Genomic DNA, 24,212 nt, shown 5'->3' with positions numbered 1-24,212 from the left:
AAGGGGTAGTATCATTTCAGCAAGTTCCTATCCAGGCGTGAATGCCATGGGAGAACAAATGTCTGTCCTGAGGACAGATTAGTCTCTCCTTAAATCCAGGAGGTCTGAATACCATGCGTCAAGGCTATCTGGCCAGTGCTGAAATAAACAGTAGAGTGGAAGGGACTGAGGCAGGTGGGATGTCTGTGAATACCAGCAGATTGTTCTGCAGAGCTGGGAGAAAAAGGTATATATTGAAGCTGCCATCATTTTATTTTATTTTTTTAAGTGCTGTCTGACTTGGTTTTTCAACACAGGAGCAAGTTAGCGATCACTTGATGGTGTTTGGTTTATTTGTAGTCTGCAGTCCTATAACTTAAAGTTCTTTAAAGCTTCTCCAAGAAGTCATACATTTCACTAATGAAATACAGTCTTCATAAACAAGAATAGGACTTCTTAATTAATTGGCAGTAGGATACTTGCCATAATTGTGCTAATCAATTTTTGTTAAATATTGATTTAACAAAGGGAACTGCTTTTCCCCTCCATTTGATCTCTGATTGTAAACACAACATTACATACGGCAAGGAAATGGTTATTAGTATTCTTGATTTCTTTCATTTAGAGATTGCTTAATATATAGGAACCATGAAGCATGCCTGTAACAATATTTAAACATAAGTTTAAAAGTCAAAGCCTGATTGTTTCTGATCCCATTTCTAAACATATGTGCACTCTGTTTTTCTTTTTAATGTCACACTAGAATTGCATCCAGATGATCCTGGACTGCACTTTGAACCTTACTGATGCTTTAGCAAGTGGTAAATACACGTCGTGGAGAAGCCTTGGGACCCTAGCCTAGCCCTTGTCAGTTTATGGGATGTTGTCAATGTTACCTGAAATCTGTGTAATCTATATCTTGGTGAACTTGGGGAGCTTGCCTGTATCTGGTTTCCTGAGTTTCAGACTGGCCTTTGTACTGCTGCACTGTAGCTCGCTATCATAAGTCACCCAAAGTTTCTGCTGACAGAGACCCCCATGTGTCAGTTAGCTTTTGCATTCTAGTTTCTACTGTGACCATATGGACACTCTTTGACAGGAGTCTATGACCCTCAAACAGCTTGGTGAGTCATGGAAAGAGTGAATTCACCCGTATAGAGTTTAATCTGTCCTTCTCTGATGCATTTAATTTCCTCTTGACAGGCTCTACTCAGTTACATGGTATGTGACCTGGCTATTGAAACCTAGCAACAGGCAGAACACTGCATTAAGTAAAGAGTCATCTCTGTGGATCAAAGGTGAACATTAATATTAATGAATTAATTCATTTACACTGGTGGCTATAAAAACTGTTGTATAACGTGGCTTGACATCTCTCAAAAGTAATTGTCTTTTAACAGAAATGCAAGCAATCAGTATTGACTGGTCTTACTAATGGGTATTTTTGTTCAAATATAACATAATATCCATGAGGGAACAGTGTATTTTATGGATCTAGTCTTCTATTAAGAATTTACCAAGCTAAAATAAGAATCTCTTAATAATCTGAGTAATAAAATAATGATTATAGTCAGAAGTTCTTGTCACTAAAGTTTTGGCCTTTCCTGCTTTCAGGGGAATCCTGTTTGTTTTTAGATCTGTGGTTTTGGCTTGGCATCATAGCAGGAAACAGACCAGCCTCAAGGTTAGGATGCAGATAAAGAATTAATACTTTTTACCACTCTGCATAATTTGTTTTAAACTGCCATGATTCTTCCCCAGATGTAGCAATATTTGGGTCTAATTTTTAGGTGTGGGATTACCTCTCTCTTTAAGCATATTGAGTATCAAACAGATTTTGAGATGTATGGTGTAGGATACACAGCGTTCCCAAAACTTGATTTACAATATCTCGTGAAGTGAATTAATATAGTAACATACCTGGCTTTAAGAAAATAGGTTAGGAGTTTGATTTTTTTAACCTCTTTGAGCAATAGCATCATCTCTTTTAAGGATCATTGGCAGGTCAAACCTAGTCTAAAATTTAGGCCTAGTTACAGTATTTTCTTGTCAAAATCCAAGACCAATAAAAAGCTTCTATGGATTTTTCTAATAGAAAAAGATTCTTAAATAGATATCTGCCCGTGGCATTGTCACCACAATCATTGCAACATTAGAAGTAACGAGTGGAACTATATGGAAACCTTGCCATCTACCAGTACTTTAAAAGTTTTGGTTTAAAATTTCATCTGTACCTTAAAGATTCTGAACCGGCACCAATTCACACCTCGAATAGCATCCACACTGCATCTTCTGACAATATAATTGCTGCAGTTCTTGCATGAGATTACCACATTTTGGAGTGAATAGCACCATAATTCCTGTACTGTTGCTGTCTGTTCATGTCACTTCTTAGTTAAACTGTTTGTGGGGCAGTCTTTTTGAACCATACTAAAATTGTGGGTGTTGTTCCTGAGCTGCCTTGGTTCCCAGTTAATATCTAGGTACAGTTTCAGGTGTTGATTTTAGTCTGTTTTTACAGCTTCAACTCCCAGCCATGTAGACTCTTTCTCCTTGTGTGTTGTCATTACTTTTGAGGTCATCTGAGATGCTAATTGATACCACTTGGTGTAAACTGGAGAGGGCTGATGATATAGCCAATAATCTTGGCTGAAGATGCTTTAGCCCTGAACCTTTCTGCTCTGAATGTGTTTGCTGTGTGCTTATATTTGGTTACCTGCAGAGTGCATAGCAAAAACTACCTCTGATCTCTGGCTTTGTAGAGGGATGAGGGCTCTGGACATGGGAAAAGATGAAATAGAACAGTGGGGGCCAACCTTTTTGACATGTGCATCACAAATTACTATTGCCAAGGTATTGTGCAAAGGATGTTGTGGTCATGGGTGATATGAATTACCCTGACATCAACTGGGAGGAGCAGTCGGCCAGGTCTAGCCACTCATGAAGGTTCCTGACGTGCGTACAGGACCTACACCTCGTGCAGGAGGTACTCATCCCCACTAGGGGAAACGCCATACTGGATCTGGTGTTAGCCTCTGGGGACGACCTGGTGGAGGATGTGCTAGTACAAGGGAGGCTAGGGGACAGTGATCTTGAAATGATCAAGTTTGCTATTCAGAGGAAGGTGGGGAGGGTAACTAGCACAGCGCAAATGCTTGACTTTAGGGAAGCCCACTTCGATGTGCTCAGGTCAGTAGTCAGGGAGGCACTTGGAGCCCAGGGGGCAGCTAGTATGGGGGTCCAGGAAAGGTGGTCCTTCCTCAAGAAGGCTATCCTTGGGGCACAGCAGGACGCAATTCCTCTGCGCAGGAAGGCAGGAAAAGGATCCAAGAAACCTTCATGGCTGAGCACAGATATCTAGGCTGACCTGAGGGCAAAGAAAAAAGCATACTGGCGGTGGAAGCAGGGGGCAGGGACAAAGGAGGAGTACACCTCCCTGACCCAAGCTTGTAGGGATATGGTAAGGGAGGCTAAAGCAGCACTAGATCTTAGATTAGCTTCTGGGATTAAGGTAACAAAAAGTCCTTTTTCAAGTATATAGGTAGCAAGAAGAAGTCTCGGGGTAACATTGGACCCCTACGAGGCAGGGCAGGGCAGTTGGTGGCGGATGCACGAGAGAAGGCAGATCTCTCCAACAAGTTCTTTGTCTCTGTGTTCCTGTCTGCTGACAATGGGGTGCTCTCGGGTGATAGCATAGAGAGCCCCAGGAAGGATGCGAGTCCCCCGACTGTTAGTTCAGACCTAGTTAAGGACCACCTGGAGGGCTTAGATGTGTCCAAGTTGGCGGGCCCAGATGACCTACATCCGTGGGCGCTGAGGGAATTGGCTGGTGTCATTGTGGAGCCATTGGCACGGCTGTTCGAGGACTCCTGGTGCTCGGACCAAGTCCCTGAAGACTGGAAAAGGGCCAGTGTGGCCCCTATTTTCAAGAAGGGGAGGAAGGAAGAGCCGGGCAACTACAGGCCAGTCAGCCTCACTTCTATCCTGGGGAAAGTCTTTGAAAAAATTATCAAGGGCCACATTTGTGAGAGCCCTGCAGGGGAAGCGATGTTGAGGGGTAACCAGCATGGGTTTGTGCAAGGCCGATCCTGCCTGACTAACCTGGTCTCTTTCTATGACCAGATAACAAAGAGCTTAGATGGGAAGGAGGAAGTCGATATCATCTTCTTGGACTTCCAGAAAGCCTTTGTCACGGTGTCCCACCCAATTCTGGTGGACAAGCTGAGGGACTGCAGCATTGACGAATGCAGTCACATGGGTGGCAAACTGGCTCCAGGGGTGCACCCAGAGGGTGGTGGTGGACAGGCCGATGTTGACCTGGGAGGGTGCGGGCAGCGGAGTCCCCCAGGGCTCGGTCCTTGGGCCAGTGCTGTTCAACATCTTCATTAGTGACCTGGAGAAGGGTGTGGAGAGCACCCTGTTCAAGTTTGCTGATGACACCAAGCTGTGGGGTAAAGTGAATACACCGGCAGGCAGGGACCGCATCCAGGTAGACCTGGATAGGTTGGAGAAGTGGGCGGATCTGAACAGGATGCGGTTCAACAAGGACAAGTGCAGGGTGCTGCACCTAGGGAGAAGGAACCAGCATTATGGTTATAGGTTAGGGGCTGACCCTCTAGGCAGCATAGAGGCAGAGTGGGATCTTGGAGTCATGATTGACTCCAGGATGAATATCAGTCACCAATGCGACGAAGCAATAGGCAGAGCCGACCGCACCTGCATCCACAGGGGCATCGCTAACAGGTCCAGAGAGGTCTTGCTGCCCCTCTATGCGGCGCTGGTCAGGCCGCAGCTGGAGTACTGTGTTGAGTTCTGGACGCCGCACTTCAGGAGGGACGTGGAGACCCTGGAGAGGGTCCAGAGGAGGCCACTCATATGGTCGGGGGCCTCCGTGGCCAGCCCTGTGAGGAGAGGCTGAGGGACCTGAATCTCTTCAGTCTCCGCAAGAGGAGACTGAGGGGGGATCTTGTGGCTGCCTACAACCTTATCAGGGGCCACCAGCAGGGACTTGGGGAAAGTCTGTTCACCAGGGCCCCCCTTGGAGTCCCCAGGAACAATGGCCACAAGCTGGGGGAGGAGAGGTTTAGGTTAGATATTAGGAAGAGCTACTTCACTGTAAGGGTGGCCAGAGCCTGGAATAGACTTCCCAGAGAGGTGGTGCTCTCACCTTCCCTGGGGATCTTCAAGAGGAGACTCACCTGGCTGAGGTCTTATGACCCCTCCCACCCCCAGTGCTCCTTCCTGCCCATGGCGGGGAGTCGGACTCGATGATCTGTCTAGGTCCCTTCCCACTCACTGATTCTGTGATTCTAAATTAGCTCTGCACCTTCCCTGAGTGCCAGTCCAATCCCCTTCCTCTGCCCAGTCTCCCACTCTGCTTTTTGCCTTGTGCTCCCTGCCTGATTTCCTGGTCCACCTTCTGCTTCCTGCCCAATCTGCTGCGGTGCTGCCTGTCCCTTTGAGCTATCAAATGCCACATACAGAGGTTGGCTGTGACGCTTGTGCCATGCACTGGCCACTGCTGGAACAGGAGATGTTTGGAGCAAGACTTGGGTGGTCAAATAGGAAAATGGATATCCTGTATTCCATTCTACGGTATGACTGATACGGTTTTGGTTTGGCTTACCAAATAGGCTTTTCATAGAATATTGTTAAGCAGGTACATATTTGATGGATATGTGATAAGAATAAATAAATGGACAATTTAAAAACAAATGAAAACAGTAGACTGCTCATGTTTGTTTAACAGTACTCATGGGTGATAATGCAGGGCATATATACACAAAGCATATTTTCTCTTATCTACAACTCTAAGTAAATGACTTAATAAAACTAGTGGGCTACTACTGCCAAGGCATTAGGCAATTTATCTCTACAATTGTTGAACTAAATATATATCTAATTACATATGTACAAGTTTCACAAGAACATAAGATGTCTTGAAAACAGCAATGCAAGTTGGCTATGCTAGCCATGTCCTGTTCTAGTCCAATCAAGAGGCGTGTCTTTCTGGCTCCCTTAGCAGTCCAAGGTCTATCAGTATCTTCTTTTCTACCTCTAGAAACTCCAAATAATCCATATTCATCTGTTCTTCCATTTGTTCTTTTGATTTCTGTGGATGAACCACTCTCTAAGGAAGAAAATATTACTATTAGCTTTGATTCCTTAACACCATTCTATTGTCATTTTTAGTCAGTGCTCCAACTTTTCTGATCTGTAACCAGCTAGAGAATGACCTCTAGGATCACGTTCACAGAGCTGCAATTTCATCTACCAGGTGCCAAAACAAACAATTGGCCAAAAGACTACAGGCAGGCTGAATTTATTTTACACAAATAAAGTTATTTAAGCAACCAATGTTAATCAGGTTTGAAATTAGCAAGCTACTAGAAAATATTGATATACATTATTTGACTTAAATTTTGCATTTAATTTGTACACTTTAGTTATTTTCCCTAAAGAAAGGTTCTTTTCCTTTCGCACCTCACACACAGGATTCTTTATAAAATACACATTATAACATTATCTTTCCCACAAGAGAGAGCTTTTGCATTTTTTATAACCAGTAGGAATATGCTACGATCAACAGTAACAACTGCTTGTTATGTAATACTCTCAATTAGTAGATATGAAGGATGTACAAACAACTGAAAACAAACTTAAATTACATTGTCATGAACTAGAATCTCATATCTCTAAGGCTGCTGTGATTTGTCAGCAAGGTGTTGCTTTATGATGGCAAGGTGAAGTCCTGCAACCCCTTAGCAATCATTGCTTCAACATGACTGAGTTCAATGGGACCATTCTTGTGTTTAGGGGATACTTGCACCAGTAGGGATGAAGTTTGGAGCCTGTGACTGCTGACTTCTAAGCAGCATCTTTAAAAAGATGACCCACATCTAACATTTTGAAAGAACAACTGGGTAAGAGGAAAAGGAAAATCAGAGGTGTCAAATGGAGATAACTGTGTCTAACTCTACTAAAGTCACAGTGTTCTGCTTGAATAAGGATAGAGGAAAAGCGTGTATTCTTTTTCAAATGGTGGCGCACTCCATAAATATGCTAAACAAAGCTATTTTTAATTTACAAAGCTTAGAAATGGAAATAGCAGAGGAAGTGTTGCCTACAGTAAATAAATAGGTACAGCTTTCTTGTCAAATTTCAATAAAACTTACTGTTTTATTTCTCTGTTTTTCTAACTCTATTTCTTTTCTTTCTCTGGCTCGGAATTCTTGTCGCTGTTGAAAGTAATCCAGATGTTTGACTTCTCTCTCAAAGTAATGAAGGACACTGGCACGCTGGTAACATAAAAGCAAGCATGGTTTATGAGCACTGGGCATCTTAATTACACCAGTTCTCAACGTACTTGATACATAACCCATCTATAGTAACATTACATTGGCATAGAGCAGGGGTTATCAACTGGGGGTATATATACCCCTGAGGGTAATTGGGAAGGCCCTAGGGGGTACGTGTGGGCAGGCAGGGATGAAGTGCCACCACCTCCCAGAAGCAGGGCTGGGGGTGAGGGCAGCAGTGCCCCTCTGCAGGCCACACAGGTGCCGCCCAGCCAGCTTGAGGTTGATGGCTGCTGCCACTGCCCCGCTCTGTGCCTGGCCATGAGCCACCCCCCTCCCACCCAGCTGTGTGCCACCCCTCCACCCCCTCTGGTTCGCATCTGGTTGCTGGGGGTACACTTTTAAAAAGGTTGAAAACCCCTGGTATAAAGCATCTTTTAAAATACAGACAAGAAAATACAACTCTGTAATAATATAAATCAGTTGGGCTCACGGTGTTGGCCCTCCAGACCAGATGAATAGTGCAGGGCCAAATTGGGCTCCATAATGGCCCCATGTGCCACGATTAGGCCCCACCCAACCCAATGTCCTGGAATTAGGCTTTTGGTCCCCATGGTGCCTCCACCTAACCCTGCATGCTGAAATCAGGCCCCATGCTGCCCTGATCTAGAAGTGCGTAAATGACTAAAAGAGGTCTGAGAAAGGAAGGAGAATAAGGGGAACCAAGCAGCCACCAAGAAAGATTGCTAGAATGGACAAGATGGCTCTAATTTGCTTTCCTTGGGAAGGAATGAGACTAAATCAGTTACGGAGAGAAAGAAATGCAGAATGTATGGAATTCCACAAATTCTTTGTGATACGAATAGTCCTTGATCACTTGAACAGCAAGTACAATCAGGTAAGTAAAGGCTTACAGGACTGGCCCCTAAAAGATTTAGAGCTAGGTTCTCAGTGCAAAGCTGTACTATGTCATTGACTTAACTGGAAACAGGCCAAGTTTAAAGGGAAAAATTCAGACAAGCAGAAAGAAAATGTGGGGGGAGTATAGGGATTTAGTATATTTACTTTTCTGAATGTTAAGTCATGTTGTTTTGATTCCCATAGTTTATGAAAACAGGTGACACTTGATGCACATGGCCAAAAAGAGTCCAGGCTTTCCTGCATTTGTCATGTTGCTTGGTTATAAAGGTGGAGTTCTATGCACTATTTTCCAGTACTTAAGTTTTCCCTAATAATTTCCCATCTTAATACAGGGCAGGCTCAACTTTGCTTGGTACATGTGATGTTATAAAATAATAGTGGTGGGGCATAGTGACCCCAATTTAATCACCTTTAATATGCAGGCATCTACTAATGCACAAGGACATTTCTCTCAACTTTTCCAGAGGCCCCACAAGGTATTTGGTCATATGTAAAAGATATTACAAACCTCATTGCTTGAAGGATGACTTAATGTCCAAGAGATTTCTAAAATATGTAGTGTTCCCAAGTCATCAGATATGGCTAAAAAGTGCTGCTTTGCTGTAAGGTTATCAAAAATAAAAATGATACAATCAGCAGATTAGCATATTTGCATAACCCTCAGACCTCAGGACATAAGTCACCCACTAATAGTTAATTTAGGAAGAGATTCCTTCTAAAAATCAATTATTTCATAATTATCCATTATGGCATTTCTTGCCTCTTCTCCCGATGGTGGTATCTGGCAGGAGTCAAAACTAGAATAGCTGGCCTGTTGGGACCGATCTGTTATGACAATTTCCATATTTCTGTGTTCTTACCCATGAACTCTAGCATTACTTGGTTAGAGTTTCTATTAAGCTATTCATACACAATACCAAATATGGTTATTTGAGTCATTGTAAATTTTTAGATTGTACCCACAGATCCTAAACAGACTGGGAACTATTTGTGCCAGGCTCTGTACACACTCAAGATGGTCCATCTCCATCTTGGTGTCTGGTAAAGAACATGGAACTTCTGTGGCTTCTTTGGTTCCCCACAAGAAAAAGTAAATATTTGAAAGCTCTTGTTTGTTCTGTACAGTATGTTATGTAACATGCCTGGGAGACTAATTTAAAAATGTGTTACAATGTACAGTTTCAAAAATAAAATTATTAAACCTCATGAAGCTGTTTTGGAAATGTACTAGCTTGCATACTGACATTTATAGTAAATGTGGAGAAAGTAAACAGCTCCCAAAGGCCTGTTTTTTGTTTTGTTTTGTTTTTAACAGCAAAAAATACCTTATTTTGACTTATTTTTCTAACAAATGTCCCTTACTACAAATTATTTTGTTTTGTTAGAAAACAAAAGAAATGGTGCTTTTTTCCTAACAAAACATGAGGGGTCCCATCCTGAAAACACTTACTGGTATGCACATGCTGAATTTTATGCAGAGCACCATCTCCCAGACTGACTATGAACAGTCAGTAACACTAAGGATTTCCATAAGACTTTGCAGGATCAAGGTATAATTATTTTTAAAATACAATGTTATGGTAAAACATCATCACCATCAACATACAAGAGACAATCCAGGGTTTAATGCAGGTGATCATGGATATAGAGATGTTCTGGGTCTGGGATGGTTCATGAGTTTTCTCCAATAGGTCCCAAATATCAATATTCCCATCTTCTCTACCGATGAAAAATACTCCAGCTCTTGACAAGGACCAGTGTCCTACTGTGTATCTTTTTGGGGAGCAGCATGATTGAAGTATTGGTCCACTCTTAATTGAGAGAGAGAAACACAAGAGTCAAACCAAACCAATCAAAACCAAACCTATCTGTTCCAAACTATTTCCAGCCTCCTGCTTTTAAAATTTGGAACCATCACCACTAGAATGATTGTAGTAGAAGAATAACTAGTGTCAAAAAAATGTGTTTAGTGCTAGACTGCCACAGAAAAGTGGAGAAGTAAGGAAGTACATGTCCATTCCCTTAGTTGGGGTATTCTGGCTTTCTGTTGCCAAGGTCTGTCGTTTCTGGGCTTTGCTTAATGAAACTAAACTTTTATATTTCAAATGGTAGATTGTGAAAAATGCTTTTCTCCCCTCTCAGTTGACCAACACTTCCCCACTGGTTCAGGCACTCCTGCAGTCATTCTCATCTTTGCTATCTCTGAAAGAAGCAGCTGCATTTCCTTCTACTCAGAACTAGCTGTTTTGACCCTCTACATGCCATTAACTCTAAACAACCAAAAGAAATGACTGCATATTACTTGTTTTCTCCCTGCTGTCCAGATTATTTTTGGCTTCACTGCAATTTGTCTCAAGCTTCTGGGCTTTGCTTATCCTCAGGATCCTCTGACAGCAGACTGCTGGAAATGGAAATAGGTTGCAAAGAAGCCACAGTTTTCACAAAGCTGTATTAGAAAAAAGTTACTTCCTCTCTCCTAGGAACCACGTTTACAAAACTTTACAACTGGACAGCAAAAAAACAGCTGCTGCTTTTTTTTTTTTTAATCAATTTATTTCCAAATGGGAGACTTGGCTACCTACCATCACTTCCATAAGTACTGCCCTGGAGGCAATATGTTATGGTTACTCTCTTTTTTTATCTCCATCAATTACTGTTGATGGAGTTACTGTTTTTACAGTAACTGCTTTCACAGTAACTTACTGTAACACCTTCTTTCCATATGGCAAAATTCCAGCCTCCAATACTAAGAATGATGTCTTTAAAAAACGGAGATCTCTGTATAGTATTGACAATTCCATCATGGATGGTATATTTATTAGCTGGTTTCTGACCTAAAGAAATGAAAAAGATTATTGTTACCTATAACTCTATTTCCTCTGGCTCTGATCCTACAATCGTTCTCCCAGTGGGGATTATTTTATGCTGAAATAAGGTCTGTAAAATCAAGCTTTGTAGCATTATAGATTCCTTCTTTTAGGTGCCTCTGATGCAGATGCTTTGGAGCTGAGTAGCTCAGATAAACTAAAACAGCCTCAATGTATCTAAAAATTTGTACAAGAGGATTCTTGTAAAGTCTAGCTCCCATAATGGTGAATGCCACCTGGCTAAAACACCTGATTAAATACCTATAAATGTGGACACTTGAGGGGAAGGACTGCCACAGAGGGAAGGACTGGGGCCCCCACCGCTCAGGGGCTGTGCAGCCCACCGGCAGCTGATATGGGCAGGCTCTGCCAGGGGAAGGAAAAAAAATGGCAAGAGGCCTGATCCTAACCTTGGTTAGTTTGATCTAAATGTAACACCTATACATACCCTAAGTCTCTTTGTTGTAATTTTCTAGTAAATTTTATCAGCCAGCTTCTTAGTGAGAGTCCCATAGGCCAGAGGCTTCAGAGGGGAGCTGTTAAAAGCATGGTACCTGCCTTTCAAGACTGCATTTAATTAATTCAGTCATTTATATTAGTGTTTTCCTGGTCCACAGGTACTTCCATGAAATGCTGACACTATTTTAGAAGTAAGAAATAAATATTTCTATTTTGAAATATGCTGCTCACTTGTCTATAAAAAGAGACCTTGAGTTGTGCTTCTATGAATTGGTAGATTAGTCAGCATTTCTTAGTTCATAACCAAAACAATAAAAGCAATTTTAATGTTTCAACTTCTCACAATATAATGTTCTACATTGAATAACCTCAGCTAAAAATGCTAATATTTGACTACTAAAAGCAAATGCCATTCCAGTTAAAATTAGCATGTCAAGAAATACAGAAATTTGGGTTCTTACACCAGCATTATGTCAATGCAATTCCACAACACATGTAATATTTCTTGCACCTGATTTTATATTGTCACATGAATGCTCAAATATCGTACAGTGTTAGTTCTTTAATACATCCCCAAACTATTCAAAGTGCACCATTACTATATCAGCATTGCTGACCTTTTGATTTTAAATGCATATGCAAATGAAGTATTAATATTGGTTTCTTCAATAATTTTGTTATGTATAGCAAAATTGAATTCCTAATTTTAAAAGGTTTCATTTAAGCTTTGAATCCCACAACATGCTGAAGTGAACAGAGGTGGGAACCTCTACATCAGAGGTAGGCAACCCTGTGGCACAGGAAGGCGTTTTGCTTGGCGCACAAGCCTCGGGACGGACAGCAGGGGAGCTGTGAGGGGCCTGATCCTTGTTGCGGCAGCACAGCCGTGGCCCCTTCCCTGTCATCCACCCAGGCGCACATGCACCTGCTGCCGGCAATAAGCCAGGCTGAGGCTCCCCAGACTGATGCAGCTGCTTGCAGCCTCCCCTCTGCCTGCTGTGAGCAGCCTGAGCTGGTTGTGGCAGACAGGTGGGAGGCTTCAAGCAGGGTCTGCGGAGCTCTGGCCTGGCTCGTTCCTGGCAACAGGTATACACACGCCTTGTGGCAGATGGTGGGCCAGCGACTGGGGCTGTGTTGCCACAACAAGGATCAGGCCTCTCATGGCTTCTCTGCCGTCCACCCCTGGCACACCAACATCTTACAAGTTAAGGTTGTGAGTGTTTTTGGCACTCTGGCTAAAAATGTTGCCAATCCCTGCTCTACACTGTTACTGCTGTTTTGTGTGTGTGCTGGGCACAGGACTTTTTTGTAAAATTGTATTTATAAGGTGTCAGTATATCTGCTTGCATTTAAGTCCCACTTAAAGTCCAGAACTGAGCTGCTGATGGGAACAGGCACAAGAGCCCACATTTTCAATGCCAATTCACTTGTTTTGACTACTAGTATAAATGGAACTATTATGTTTTGATCATTGATCGTATTTTCACAGTGATGATGGAATGGCTATACTCTGCTCTATCGTAACAGTTGAACTATTTTCAATATTGGTTTGGGATCTCATTCCTAATGACTATTGTCAGTGATGAGTCAAACTGGTAATGCAGACTTCCAAATTAAAGGTCTGTATAATTAAAGAAGGCCTAAATCTCTCTCTCAAAAAAGGCTAGTTTTAAATGTGCAATTTTAGTTGGTGGCAAGAAACCTGAACTTACTAATCAGTCTTCCCGTGTCACTTTCTCTTTCCATCTTCCAGTCGGAATAAATGAGTTCACCATCCTATAATGTGGGAGACATCAAATAGATACAAAGAGCAAAGCAAACTATAACAGAACTGTTCAAATACAGATCAAGCAGTGGGTTATGTAGTGGGTTAAACTGCATCTCTGGGGCTCCCACCCAGCTGCCACTCCCCCCATTTTTCTGGCTGCAGAAGCACCAGGGCTCTCCAGGCTCCCTCTCCCTTTGGCTCCCCCTTCCCCACCCCAGAGGGTGGGCAGTGCAGTTCAGTTCAGCCCACAGCTCTAAGGGAGACTTTGCCCTGGAGTACTTCAGAGCTATGATAGGGGAGCCTGCAGCCAGGGAGCTCAGGATGAGGCAGGGTGCACAGTACAGCAGGAAGGCCATGAAATGTGAGGCCCATGGGAGCCATGGCACTCACTGGTACAGTCTCCAGCTCCTTAAAAGCTGGACAGCTTTGCAAACCTTTAACCAAAGCTTGTTATAGTTCCTGTGTTTAAGGCTGCAAATTCTGATTCACTTTGCTAAATGAAACAATTCAATGCAAAGATACATTTTGTGCAAAAATATTTTGCTGTGAGCACAACTACAAGATTCGGCAACTGTTCACATTACTTTTTCATCTTTGGGTTTGGTTGGTTTGGCTATGAAATAAAAATCTCTTGCAAGTACTTGTGCATATGCATATTCCCACTGTAGGTGCCCATGTCCTTCAAGTTCTCAAGCCTGGAGATTAATTTGCTTTTAGCAATATCTATACAGTGCACTTATGCTCTCCCCTCTTCATGTTTTGAATTGAGGATATTAAGGGCAGCATGCTCTCTGTGCTCTTCCATTCCTCTCAGTTCTCTTGGTTTGAGATGAAATGCTATTTTCAGTGAGCTCAGGTCAGATATGGTCTACAGCCACTTTGAAACCTTTTGCCCTTTTTCTGTGTGTCCACTTCCCCTGCCCCCCCCCTTGTACTCATTTTGATAGTACTCTTACTTTCTCAGTACTTTTTTCCACCCCTCCCTCCCACCCCACAACAATATGCCCTGTTCAGTGTCCTGTCAGCTGTCTTGGGGCAATCTTACCAATTAATTCACGAAGAAAATGTGTAAATTCATCAGTGGGCACATCTACGCATGATGCTATGTTACCTTACCATAGCAATGCACTATGGTGACATAGCATTTGCAGGCAAAAACCACGAGACTGCCGCTACATTGCCGTATTGACGTGTTCCTTCATTCTAGCACATTGCTATGGTGACGAAGTACCTAAAAATAACCGTGCATGGCACACATGGTGCAATACGGGTGTTACTGCACCATCTTTTAGTACTTCCAAAAGGAGGTATTAAATGAGCACAGTAACAATGGTGCCATAGCGGCATGTGTAGATGCACCCAATGTCTACAAACAGTCAAATGTAGCCCCATTATTTTTTTTTAAATTAAGTAATACAAGTCATACATTTATAATCAAAATATTTATTTCAACTTACTTCAGTTCCAACAAAAAAGTTTGTGGGGACATTCTCCAGTAGCTTAAGAGGTTTGGCTGAAGGGACCCTTAACTGCTTATAAGGACTTCCGTCTATAAATAGTTTTGGTTGGAGCTGGGATTGTGCCTTATCTTGAAAAGAATAGGGATACGATGATTTAGTTATACTTTAAAAGCTACCAGATCAAATAGCTTATTTTCTCTAAAGTAATTCTTGGGTGAGAGGTTAGAATTTCTCAGATAACAAATAAATACGGGAAGAAAATTCCAGAGATGAAAAACCTTACTGTGGTTATGGAATACTGCCTTGGGATCTGGGCAGATGCACAAGTTACCATGAAGCAAGTTTGGGTGGAGATTTCAAGCGTATTAGTGAATCTGTGGCAACTGCCGTGATAAATGCAAGGTAGCTTACCCCTTAGTGAAAGTGCAGTAAGTTGCCTCGCATGTACTGCACAGTAAGTGTGCGCATCCAGGCAACTGTGGTTAACATGCTATGTTCATATCCTAGTTTACTTCCCTGTAATTTGTTCGTGTCCCTGTACTCTTACATGGGAAGCTGAGCAAGTTTCAAATGTGGGTAGCTGTGAACAAACAATACTCTTGTGGTATTCACACTCTACTTTTTAATAAAATGTTCCACCATTGGTACAGCTGCATTAATGGCAGTCACACAGGGAGTATTGGAGTAAGCTACACCTGCTCTTTTTATTAGTGTTGAGAACAACAGTGCTGAGTCTACACTAAAACGTCCACTGAAGCTACTCCATCAGAACAGGGAGAGTTTAAGAGAACCTCAAGTACACAAAACATTCATGCTGCTTCTGTTTATAACATCATTAATACAACATCAGGAATGCAGCTATTCTGGATCCATGGAAAATGGCTAAGCAGGACTGAACATCTGGGAAAAGAGCCAGAAAAGCTTGTCATTTGAGAATTCTAGACCTGTGACTAACTCCAGGACAGAGCTGAGTTTGGGCACGATCCTATGACAGTTATGTGCCCAAGTAGTGCCAGTGACTTTAATGGGGCCATTCAAATGGATATCATTCCTAAGGTACATGTTTTTGTTGTTTGTTTTTAAATATTTCAGTTGGAATGAAAGATTATGGAACTATTTCTCTTGATATTTGGTTTGGATCAACTTTAACAATACAGCAGCATTTACACTAGTCAGTAACAGGTTTAAAAGTAACAAAAGAAATACTTTTGTATGCAACATGTAGTTAAGTTATGGGATTCACTGCCACAGGAGGTGGTGGAGGCAGTTAGCACAGCCAGGTTCAAAAAGGAACTGGATATATTCATGGATGATAGATCTATTAATGGCTATTGAACGAATGTTTGGAGATGTTTTCTCTGACACCTCTAAACTAATAATGGTGGCTGCCAGGGAGGATACTGAATAGGGGATAGATCACTTTAGAGAGAGATCACTTTAGAGATATCCAGTTCAATGCTATTGCTTTATAGAATCCGTCTCTGCCACTGTCGTAGACATAATACTGGGCTAGATGGATGGCTGGTCTGACCCAGTATGACACTTCTTGTGTTCTTATGTTTACAAGCTGCTTCTCAGCAGCCTAAATAGCCTGGAGGAAGTATTGTGTTGATGCAGCTATATTGCTTCTGATTCTGGCACTAGATCGGGTGTCTTCACAAGGTACTGCATTGCAATGTGTAAGCATACCCTCTGTGTCTCTGGTAACACTGTAAAATGCGAGTAAAAGTATTTACTTGCTCTGAGGAATGCTGTGAAGGTAAATTTATTAAAGGTGAGGTAACGAAGATGAACAGGTTTACTTCCTCAAAGTATTATCTGACAGAGCATGGTAAAGAGTTCTTGCTTCTGAAGTGAACTGAGCAATTGGGGGACTAGCTTAGGGTATAGAAAATGAAGCACGAAAGTGATTGTTGTTGTTCTTGTTAAAGAATATTGTATTTTTAAAAATGTGTTCAAAATAAGAGATTAAGTTTGATACCATAATAATTATGTTACTAACCAAAGCTTAGCTGAAGTAAATGAGAGCAAATGCTTATATGAACAAGAGCTTGCAGGGTCATTACAACTTCTAATGACCATTTCACAATCTGTTTCCTATTTTAATCTCAAATATTATTTGGCTCAGGTTGTAAATATTCATTTTTATATTAATATCAATATATGTAGGAAACATTTGTTTCCAGGCCCGTTACTTACAGCATAATTATATTTCTTATTTTTCTTACTGTGAATTCAGGAAAATCAGCTAATCAAAATATACATTTCCCTAAAATATTACCTTGTATTTTGTAATGGTAATGCTCTTCAGTGAAGCTAATTCTGGTAGGACTGTAGTCTCCACTTGTATCACTCTTGGATAGATTTATCTGGTTAGTACAATAGAGAGGTTGTTTAGTTGTGTTAGTATAAAGTCAGGTTCAGCCACTCTAAGCCAGTTAGTTTCTAAGATGCCACCTTGCCCAGTAATGTAACTGGGGCAGTTGCCCTGGGTGCTAACTTTGGAGAAGTGTGGAGGGGCAGAAAGAAAACACTACAGTCACACAATCACATCAATGGACCAAAAGTTACTTTTGCCCCCATGTGTCACAGCTCCCTGGATGCCATGCTGTGTTGTTACACCTCTGACCTTGCCTTACCTTCTGTTCGTACAACAGAAGCATTTGATAACTCATTTTGTCAAACACTTAAGACATAACAATAAATTGCTTCCTGTTGTAACAGTAAAGACCTATCATTCCAAAATGTGTTCTTTAATTCCATAAAACCCTCCTTCCCTCACCTGCCCACTTCAAGCTGGCCCCACTGCCCTGCCCCACAGCAAGGTGGTGCCTGCTCCCCCGGCCAGTCTCCCCCTGGGCGCTGCGGCTCTCTGGGCTCGGCCACCCGCGTGTGAGGCCCTGAGGGGGCCACTTCTCGTGCTGCTCAGGACGGGACGAGTCTGCATTGGTCATCCCAAGCAGCACACGGCTCAGCTGCCACTTCTGCTGGCTGGTGCAGACCTGGCCGGCCTCCCGTCCCCAGCAGCACATGGGAAGCCAGCTTCAGCTGCATGCTGCTTTTCCTGGCCGGTGCCAACCCGGTTCTGCCCAGGCGGGTCCTGCAACACCATGTCAACCCGGGTATGGCACCGGCAGGCCGGGTGGATCCCAGGTCAACCCCAGCCTGGCCCCGCAGCTTCTCCAGCACCAGGTCAACCTGGTTGTAGCCAAGCGGCTCCTGCAGCACCATGTCAACCCGGGCATGCATGCCATGTCAGCCCCTGCAACTTCATTGATGTCAAAGGTCACATGACATCACTTCCTGATGTGATACCACTTCCTTTGAGTGGCTCGCTGGCCCACTGGATGATAAAAAATTCATGATCCGGCCCCACATTCAAAAAGGTTGGACACCCCTGCTCTAGAATGTCTCAGGCTGCTCCCACAAAATCGGTGGTTGCCTCAGTCCTGGTTACCTACACCTAGGGTGACCATATGGAAGTGCCAGAAATCTGGGATGTCATCCAGGAAATCCAGGACACTGCCCATCTTCCCCACCCCATGCTCTCTAAAGCTGGTGGAAGTGGGGCTATGTGCTGGGCCGGCAGCAGTGCCTGCCTCCCTGCAAGGTGCTCTGTGCTGCTCCAGCTCCCAGCCAGACTGTGCCCTGTGCCCCTGCATTTCCAGGATGCCCACTGTAAATCTAGCCTCTGAAATCTAGGAGTGTCCCGGCTATAATGGGACACATGGTAATCCTACCTATGCCTGTTCTGGCTCCCAGAAGAAGAACAGAATACATAACAGTAAAATTCTGGCAACTAATATATACTACTCCCAATACTACTCCCAATACAACTCCCTTGTTGTATGCAAACTTCCTCAAAGGATCATTTTAAAGTTCTTGTGAGTTAAGTGTGTAAATCTGTCCTGCTCTGTTGAAATTATACAGGGAAAATTATAGGAAGGACAAATAATTTTCCCTCCATTAATTGAAAAAAAATCAGAGGAAAAATCAGAATGCTTTGAAAGATTACAGGGCATCTATGCCAGAGAGAGAAAAATACCTTGTTATGGAGATGTGACCATAGCTTTTTTAAATTTACAGTCTTGCTTCATTCCTCCACAATATATCTGTATACAGTACCTTCATGAGAGGTCTCCAACTAAGGTCTAAATGTGTAAAAGTAGTAGGGACATCAGGGGGTGCCTCAATTGCTTTCTCTTCTTTTGTTTTCTCAGATGAAGCCTGCACATTCAGTTTGGGAGCTCGAATATCCCAAAACAATATCAAGCTGAAAAAAAACAGTATTTTGAACATTTTGGTAAGCTTTTATTTTACACCTTAGGTTTGGACCTTTTATCTTTGAACTTAGTATAGCAAAAGATAAAAGAGTTGAGAAATGCAGAAATGGTAAAGTAGTTTGTAGCTACATTATTCATAAACAGTAGCTCATAGTTATTCAGTATTTCATTTTCAATCTGTTAACATATTGGCATAGCTACATAACCATCACACTATTCGCTTAATAAAACCACATTCTAACAGAATGAAATCCCCTCACCTGCAGTTATTTGGTTTCCATGGAAATAGTATATGGAGTATTTTTTTATGCAATGCATAGTTAACTTGTGGAATTCATTGTCACAGGAAGGTGGTAGAGGCAGTAGCATAAAAAAGGGAAAATCAGAGGGACTAGACAAATTCTAGTTAAGTTCTTGAACAAATTTTCTCGTCACCAAGAGTTTCAAGTTTTAAGAAGCATTTTCTTTAAACTCTTCTGAATTTGCCACCTCCTTCATTTTTCTTGAATGTTCCTATGGTCTTAAATTACAAAAGTGGGAGAATAGGAATTCCCGATATACCTCCTCCAGGCTATTCATTTTTTCATGTAATTTATCATGTGCTATCATATGTGCCTGTTTTCTAAGGTAAAAAGCCCTAATCTTTCTTCTTGTGAGTTATCAAGAATTTTTCTAATTCTGCAATATTTTTAAATGAGGTAACCTGCAATGCATAAAATTATTCCAGATAAAGCCATGCCCTCAATGTAAACAGCATATAATAATACCCTCCTTGCTACCATTGTGTTTCTTATACAACCTAACATATTGGTTCCTTTTCTTATAGTTTCATAGTTGTTTCATAGTTCATAGGGTCGGAAGGGACCTGAGCAGATCATTAAGTCTGACCCCCTGCCCTGGGCAGGAAAGAGTACTGAGGTCAAATGACCCGGGCTAGGTGATTATCCAGCCTCTAGGGTAGGAGCGAGCACCACTTCCCTTGGAAGTTGGTTCCAGATCCTAGCTGCCCTGACTGTGAAGTAGTGCCTCCTGATGTCTAGCCTGAACCTACTCTCAATCAACTGGTGTCCATTATTCCTAGTTACTCCTTAAAACTCTAGGTGCACCTAAGCTAAGGTCTTCATTGAGCTAACTACAACTCCTATGTCCTTTTAGTAAGTTGCTACAGTTAATTTAGAACCCAGCATTATTTTGCATAAATCAGCACTGAATTTCATTTGCCATCATGTTGCCCTATCCCCTAAGTTGTTTAGGTCTCTGAAGTTCTTCAGTCTTTTCTTTTTTTAAATCTAAATAATTGTCACATGCAAATTTTACTTCCTCACATTTGCCTCCCATTCCTGATAATGAATATATAAAACAGAATGAGATGTACTCTGGAACTGTGAAAGAACCTACTGTTAACATTTTTTTTTTCTGTGAAGAAACTTGACCATTTAATCCTACTCTTTTCATTTGGCTTCTAGATAACCTTTGCCTTGTGTCACAGGACTGTTTAGCCTACTCCAGAAAAATATTCGTAATGGTTTATAACAGCTAGACTGTTTTTCCTGCTGTGGCATATTTTGTTCTTGTAACCAGCATAAATCATACCAGCAAAAGGACTCATTGGGGATATAACTATGTCTACAAAAAGGCTTTACTGGTATAGAAATGGTTTTAAAATGGTATCTATAAATTATATTACTGCATCAGCAAAAGTGTACGCTGTAAACTTCACTTTAATTTCTGTAGCTTTTTGGGATGGATCAATTTAATTGGCATAAGTGCAGTTCTGCAGCCATCCAGGTCAAATTACAGAGGAACAGCAACTTTCCTAATGCAAATGGTACATGAAAGCACACCACAGCTAGCAGCTTGTAGCCCCTTTGTGAAGCCTATGTGAAATGGGTTTTGTTGTGCTGACACACTAGGATGGATTTTACATATTCAGGATAGTTTTGTTAGGAATTCATGATCCCGTGTTATCCCATGGAACTTAGTGATTGAACATTACGGAGAAAAAAAGTAAGTTATGTTTAGAAAGCTTTTCGAAGGAGTTACACGAGTGTGTTGTGGTTATATGGGGAATATTTTTTTAGAATGCAATACCAGTCCGCAGAGCAGGTTACAAGCTGCACACACACTCCAGCTCTGTTTTCAAAAGTAAGGCCCATTTTGTTGACCTAAAAAGTAGTAAAGAAGTGAATGAGGAGAGGAAAAAGCAGCAAATTGTTATTTACTGAACTACAACTTGCCCCATACAAAATGGGCACTAAGAAAGAAATTTACCTTCTGCTGTGTTGTATGCTGTGCTACAAATCAAGGCTTATTAGCCAGTTGATGTAACAGTAATGCAAAATACATTTAAGCAAACCAATGTATTTCAAGCAGATTGCTAATGTATTTATTTTTTTTTTGGACTTGATTTTTGGGGGCTTCTCCAGTTGAGTGCCTACAACTGCAGAAGAAAAATCTTCACTGAAAAAGTCAAGCTATCAACATTCAAATAATTTACTGTTCTAGTACTCAGTCGGCCTCATCTTCTAAATTTTACCCTGCTTAAGTAACTCATCAAGGAATGAATTGCAAACAATTAATAATATAGTAGTAAAGTGCTTTGAGTTCAACTAAGGAGATCAGTATAATTATGAGGCTCAGACGTGTGAAGGGATTTTCTCTAGTTTACACAGAAGACTAGAATCCATGTCTTCTGGGTCTGTTTTTCAGTCCCCTATCCTCAGGCCACACTGTGAAATTATAATTGGAAAGATGCATCTCAAATGACCCCTGTTCACAGTAATTATAAATAATTTAATTTATGCATGCTGGGCTTTGGTGTTTTTCCCAGTAATTGCTTTCTCCTAACTGATCACTTAATTTTTACTTTTAGAGCAGAACAGCATATCAGATTTGTTTTAAAGTTGCTTAGAGAAATAAGGAACAGAATAAAATGTGCTGCTGATATAATACATACTGTTGATCCCTGAGATGTTCTCTAAACTTATTTTCCAACCTAATCTCCACTATATAAAAACATATTTATACAATGGAGCCTTTGTTTGGGGAAAAATGGTTATTTCCACCTCACTGGCTATATCTGTTTATCAGCTATTGCAGTAATATTGCAGCCATTCTTTTAACACTTAATAGACCAAGTCCTATTCAGCTTTTTCACACCGGCACTCCCTCTGAAAGCAAATGGCTAGTTACATGAGTAGAAAAAGCTCTATAGTTTTGTTGTGTGAAAATTCCCAAGGAAGAAAATGACCATGTATTAGGAAATTTTAACTGTAAATGTCAAACCATCAAAAATATAATTACAATTCTGAGAAAAGATGCTTTACAGTACAATCAACTACATTAACTGCTTAGAGTACAATCAAAGTATAGCAAGCATGAGGGAAGCGATTTGCATTATTTGGCATTCTGATAGTCAGTCAGAAATTCTGAGGGCAACTAACACAAAGAATACTATAAATAATTGCATCTTTTAACATTTTATCTGCAGTTTCTGTCATTTTTTAATTAGCAGTTTGCAATACGTAACAAACATACATATTAAAACAAACTCACCTCAAAATAATCTGGCAGCCAATGTATATCTGTTACTACTGCTTTATGGCCATATTCTATGGAAGAGACTGCGCAGTATCTCACAAAATGTGGCTCCTTACCACTTTGTTGTGCTTGTATAAATGATGGCTAGAGAAGGTTTTAAAAAATACAAAAAGCTGGTTTTCAAGGAAAGGAAACTTTGCATGATTTTTATGACCCTTAATTGTAATTTAGTGCAGTCTAGAAGTTTCCAGGGGCTTGATCCAAAGCTCACTGACTTCAAGTGCCTTCAATCTAGACTTCAATTAGCCTACCGCAGATATGCCATACTGTAAAAAAGAATTCCACAGTGCATTCATATCTCTGCCCACCTTCACCCTAGCGTTGTCACTGTACTCTGTCCTTAGGCCTCCCTTCTTTTTTACCCTCTATGTATTGTCTTTCCATTCCCATGCCTTTCCACCCCACTAAGCATTCTGTGAGAGCAAAATCACCTTCTTTGCATCCTTTGAATCTTTCTCTATAATTTCCACAATTATTTATTTGACTTATTTACTTATAATACAAATCAATTCTTGTATTTATTTGATCTAGTTAGTAAACTTTGTGATTCTGGTCAATAAATAACAATGGTCTCTTGTAGTTCTGGTCTGTATAAATTAAAGTAGTGCTATTGAACCAGGTTGATGTATATTATAAAAGTTTGACAGAGGTTTATTTATTTATTAATTATCTCTCACAAATCTAGGTATAAGGCACTAAATCTCACAGCTGTTCTCAGGCAGTTGAGACCCAAGGTTCCCCTCACTGGACTCAGCACCTCTTGGAACATGCCAGCTCTTAGTTTTTACTCATGTTTTGACAACAGAAAAATGAAAGAGCAATATCTTCTATTGTAAAGCACTCAGAAAGACTACAACAGGTCAGAATGCTTTTAACGCTATGGGTTACTATTTGAAATCTCTGATTTTATCTTAAGAATCATGTTTGTACACACAGGGTTAACATTGCTAAAATTGCATGGCATTCTTGATCTCGAAGTACCCCAGGGTGCCACATCACTCTGATTGAGAATCACTGACCTACTGCCTTGTTTTGGGGCTACTGATTCCCTTGTGTTACACTTTGATCCCCTCTCCTGTATCTTTTCTGACTTGATCTTTTTTCCTTTTCTTTCTCCACAGTGATAGCCTGTGAAGCACTAAATATAGACCTGAAATAAATTTGAAGCACTGACCATATTAACAGCAGTATTCTTGCTTCCACCAGCTCCAGTTTTAGCATTTTGAAGTTTCTCTTCATATTCAGAAATGTCCCACAGTGCAACCTATGTTGAAAATGGATATAATAAAGTAATGATCCACTAACAAATACTTTTAATATGCATCTAGCATTGTGATAGAAATCTATTTATTGCGCCAGAACAGGAAAGGTCTTTTAAGCTATTGCTCTGCATGTCTACATGCTGTCCATTGTATAGGTCTAGTACATGTACTACATTGCATAAGACCAATATCAAACAATTATTGATTGGGACATCTATCTAGTTTTTCAAAATGTTCCCTTAAACTGTGAACTCTGCCACAGGATGCTGTAGAGGCCAAGAACATAACCAGGTTTAAGAATGGGCTTATCCTTCA

The 24,212-nt window shown here is 41.3% G+C and overlaps 1 protein-coding gene and 1 long non-coding RNA gene across 2 annotated transcripts in view; one reads left to right on the top strand and one right to left on the bottom strand.

Moving 5' to 3' along the window:
* Nucleotides 1-568: 568 nt before the first annotated feature.
* LOC149863643 (uncharacterized) lies at nt 569-23,890 on the top strand. Its single transcript, XR_016442758.1, has 4 exons — nt 569-1,277; nt 18,973-19,055; nt 23,321-23,494; nt 23,757-23,890. It is a non-coding gene; the product is annotated as an uncharacterized LOC149863643 (long non-coding RNA).
* Nucleotides 4,734-24,212, bottom strand: part of DNAI3 (dynein axonemal intermediate chain 3) — a 45,690-nt gene continuing 26,211 nt past the window's right edge. Inside the window, exons 13-24 of the mRNA XM_090050194.1 lie at nt 23,810-23,899; nt 22,591-22,719; nt 21,127-21,200; nt 18,878-19,025; nt 17,034-17,121; nt 14,750-14,880; nt 13,237-13,300; nt 10,902-11,032; nt 9,805-10,009; nt 8,707-8,798; nt 7,155-7,277; nt 4,734-6,109 (exon numbers count right to left, since the gene is read on the bottom strand). Coding sequence (XP_089906320.1) covers nt 5,972-6,109; nt 7,155-7,277; nt 8,707-8,798; nt 9,805-10,009; nt 10,902-11,032; nt 13,237-13,300; nt 14,750-14,880; nt 17,034-17,121; nt 18,878-19,025; nt 21,127-21,200; nt 22,591-22,719; nt 23,810-23,899 — 1,413 coding nt within the window. The 3' untranslated portion in view covers nt 4,734-5,971. The remainder of the gene's footprint in view (nt 6,110-7,154; nt 7,278-8,706; nt 8,799-9,804; nt 10,010-10,901; nt 11,033-13,236; nt 13,301-14,749; nt 14,881-17,033; nt 17,122-18,877; nt 19,026-21,126; nt 21,201-22,590; nt 22,720-23,809; nt 23,900-24,212) is intronic.

The sequence above is a fragment of the Crocodylus siamensis genome, chromosome 5 (genome assembly GCF_052110815.1).
Source record: "Crocodylus siamensis isolate JL-2025a chromosome 5, ASM5211081v1, whole genome shotgun sequence".
Classification (NCBI taxonomy): domain Eukaryota; kingdom Metazoa; phylum Chordata; order Crocodylia; family Crocodylidae; genus Crocodylus; species Crocodylus siamensis.
The sequence above is the reverse complement of the archived record's forward strand: the minus strand, read 5'-3'. Positions and strand labels throughout refer to the sequence as shown.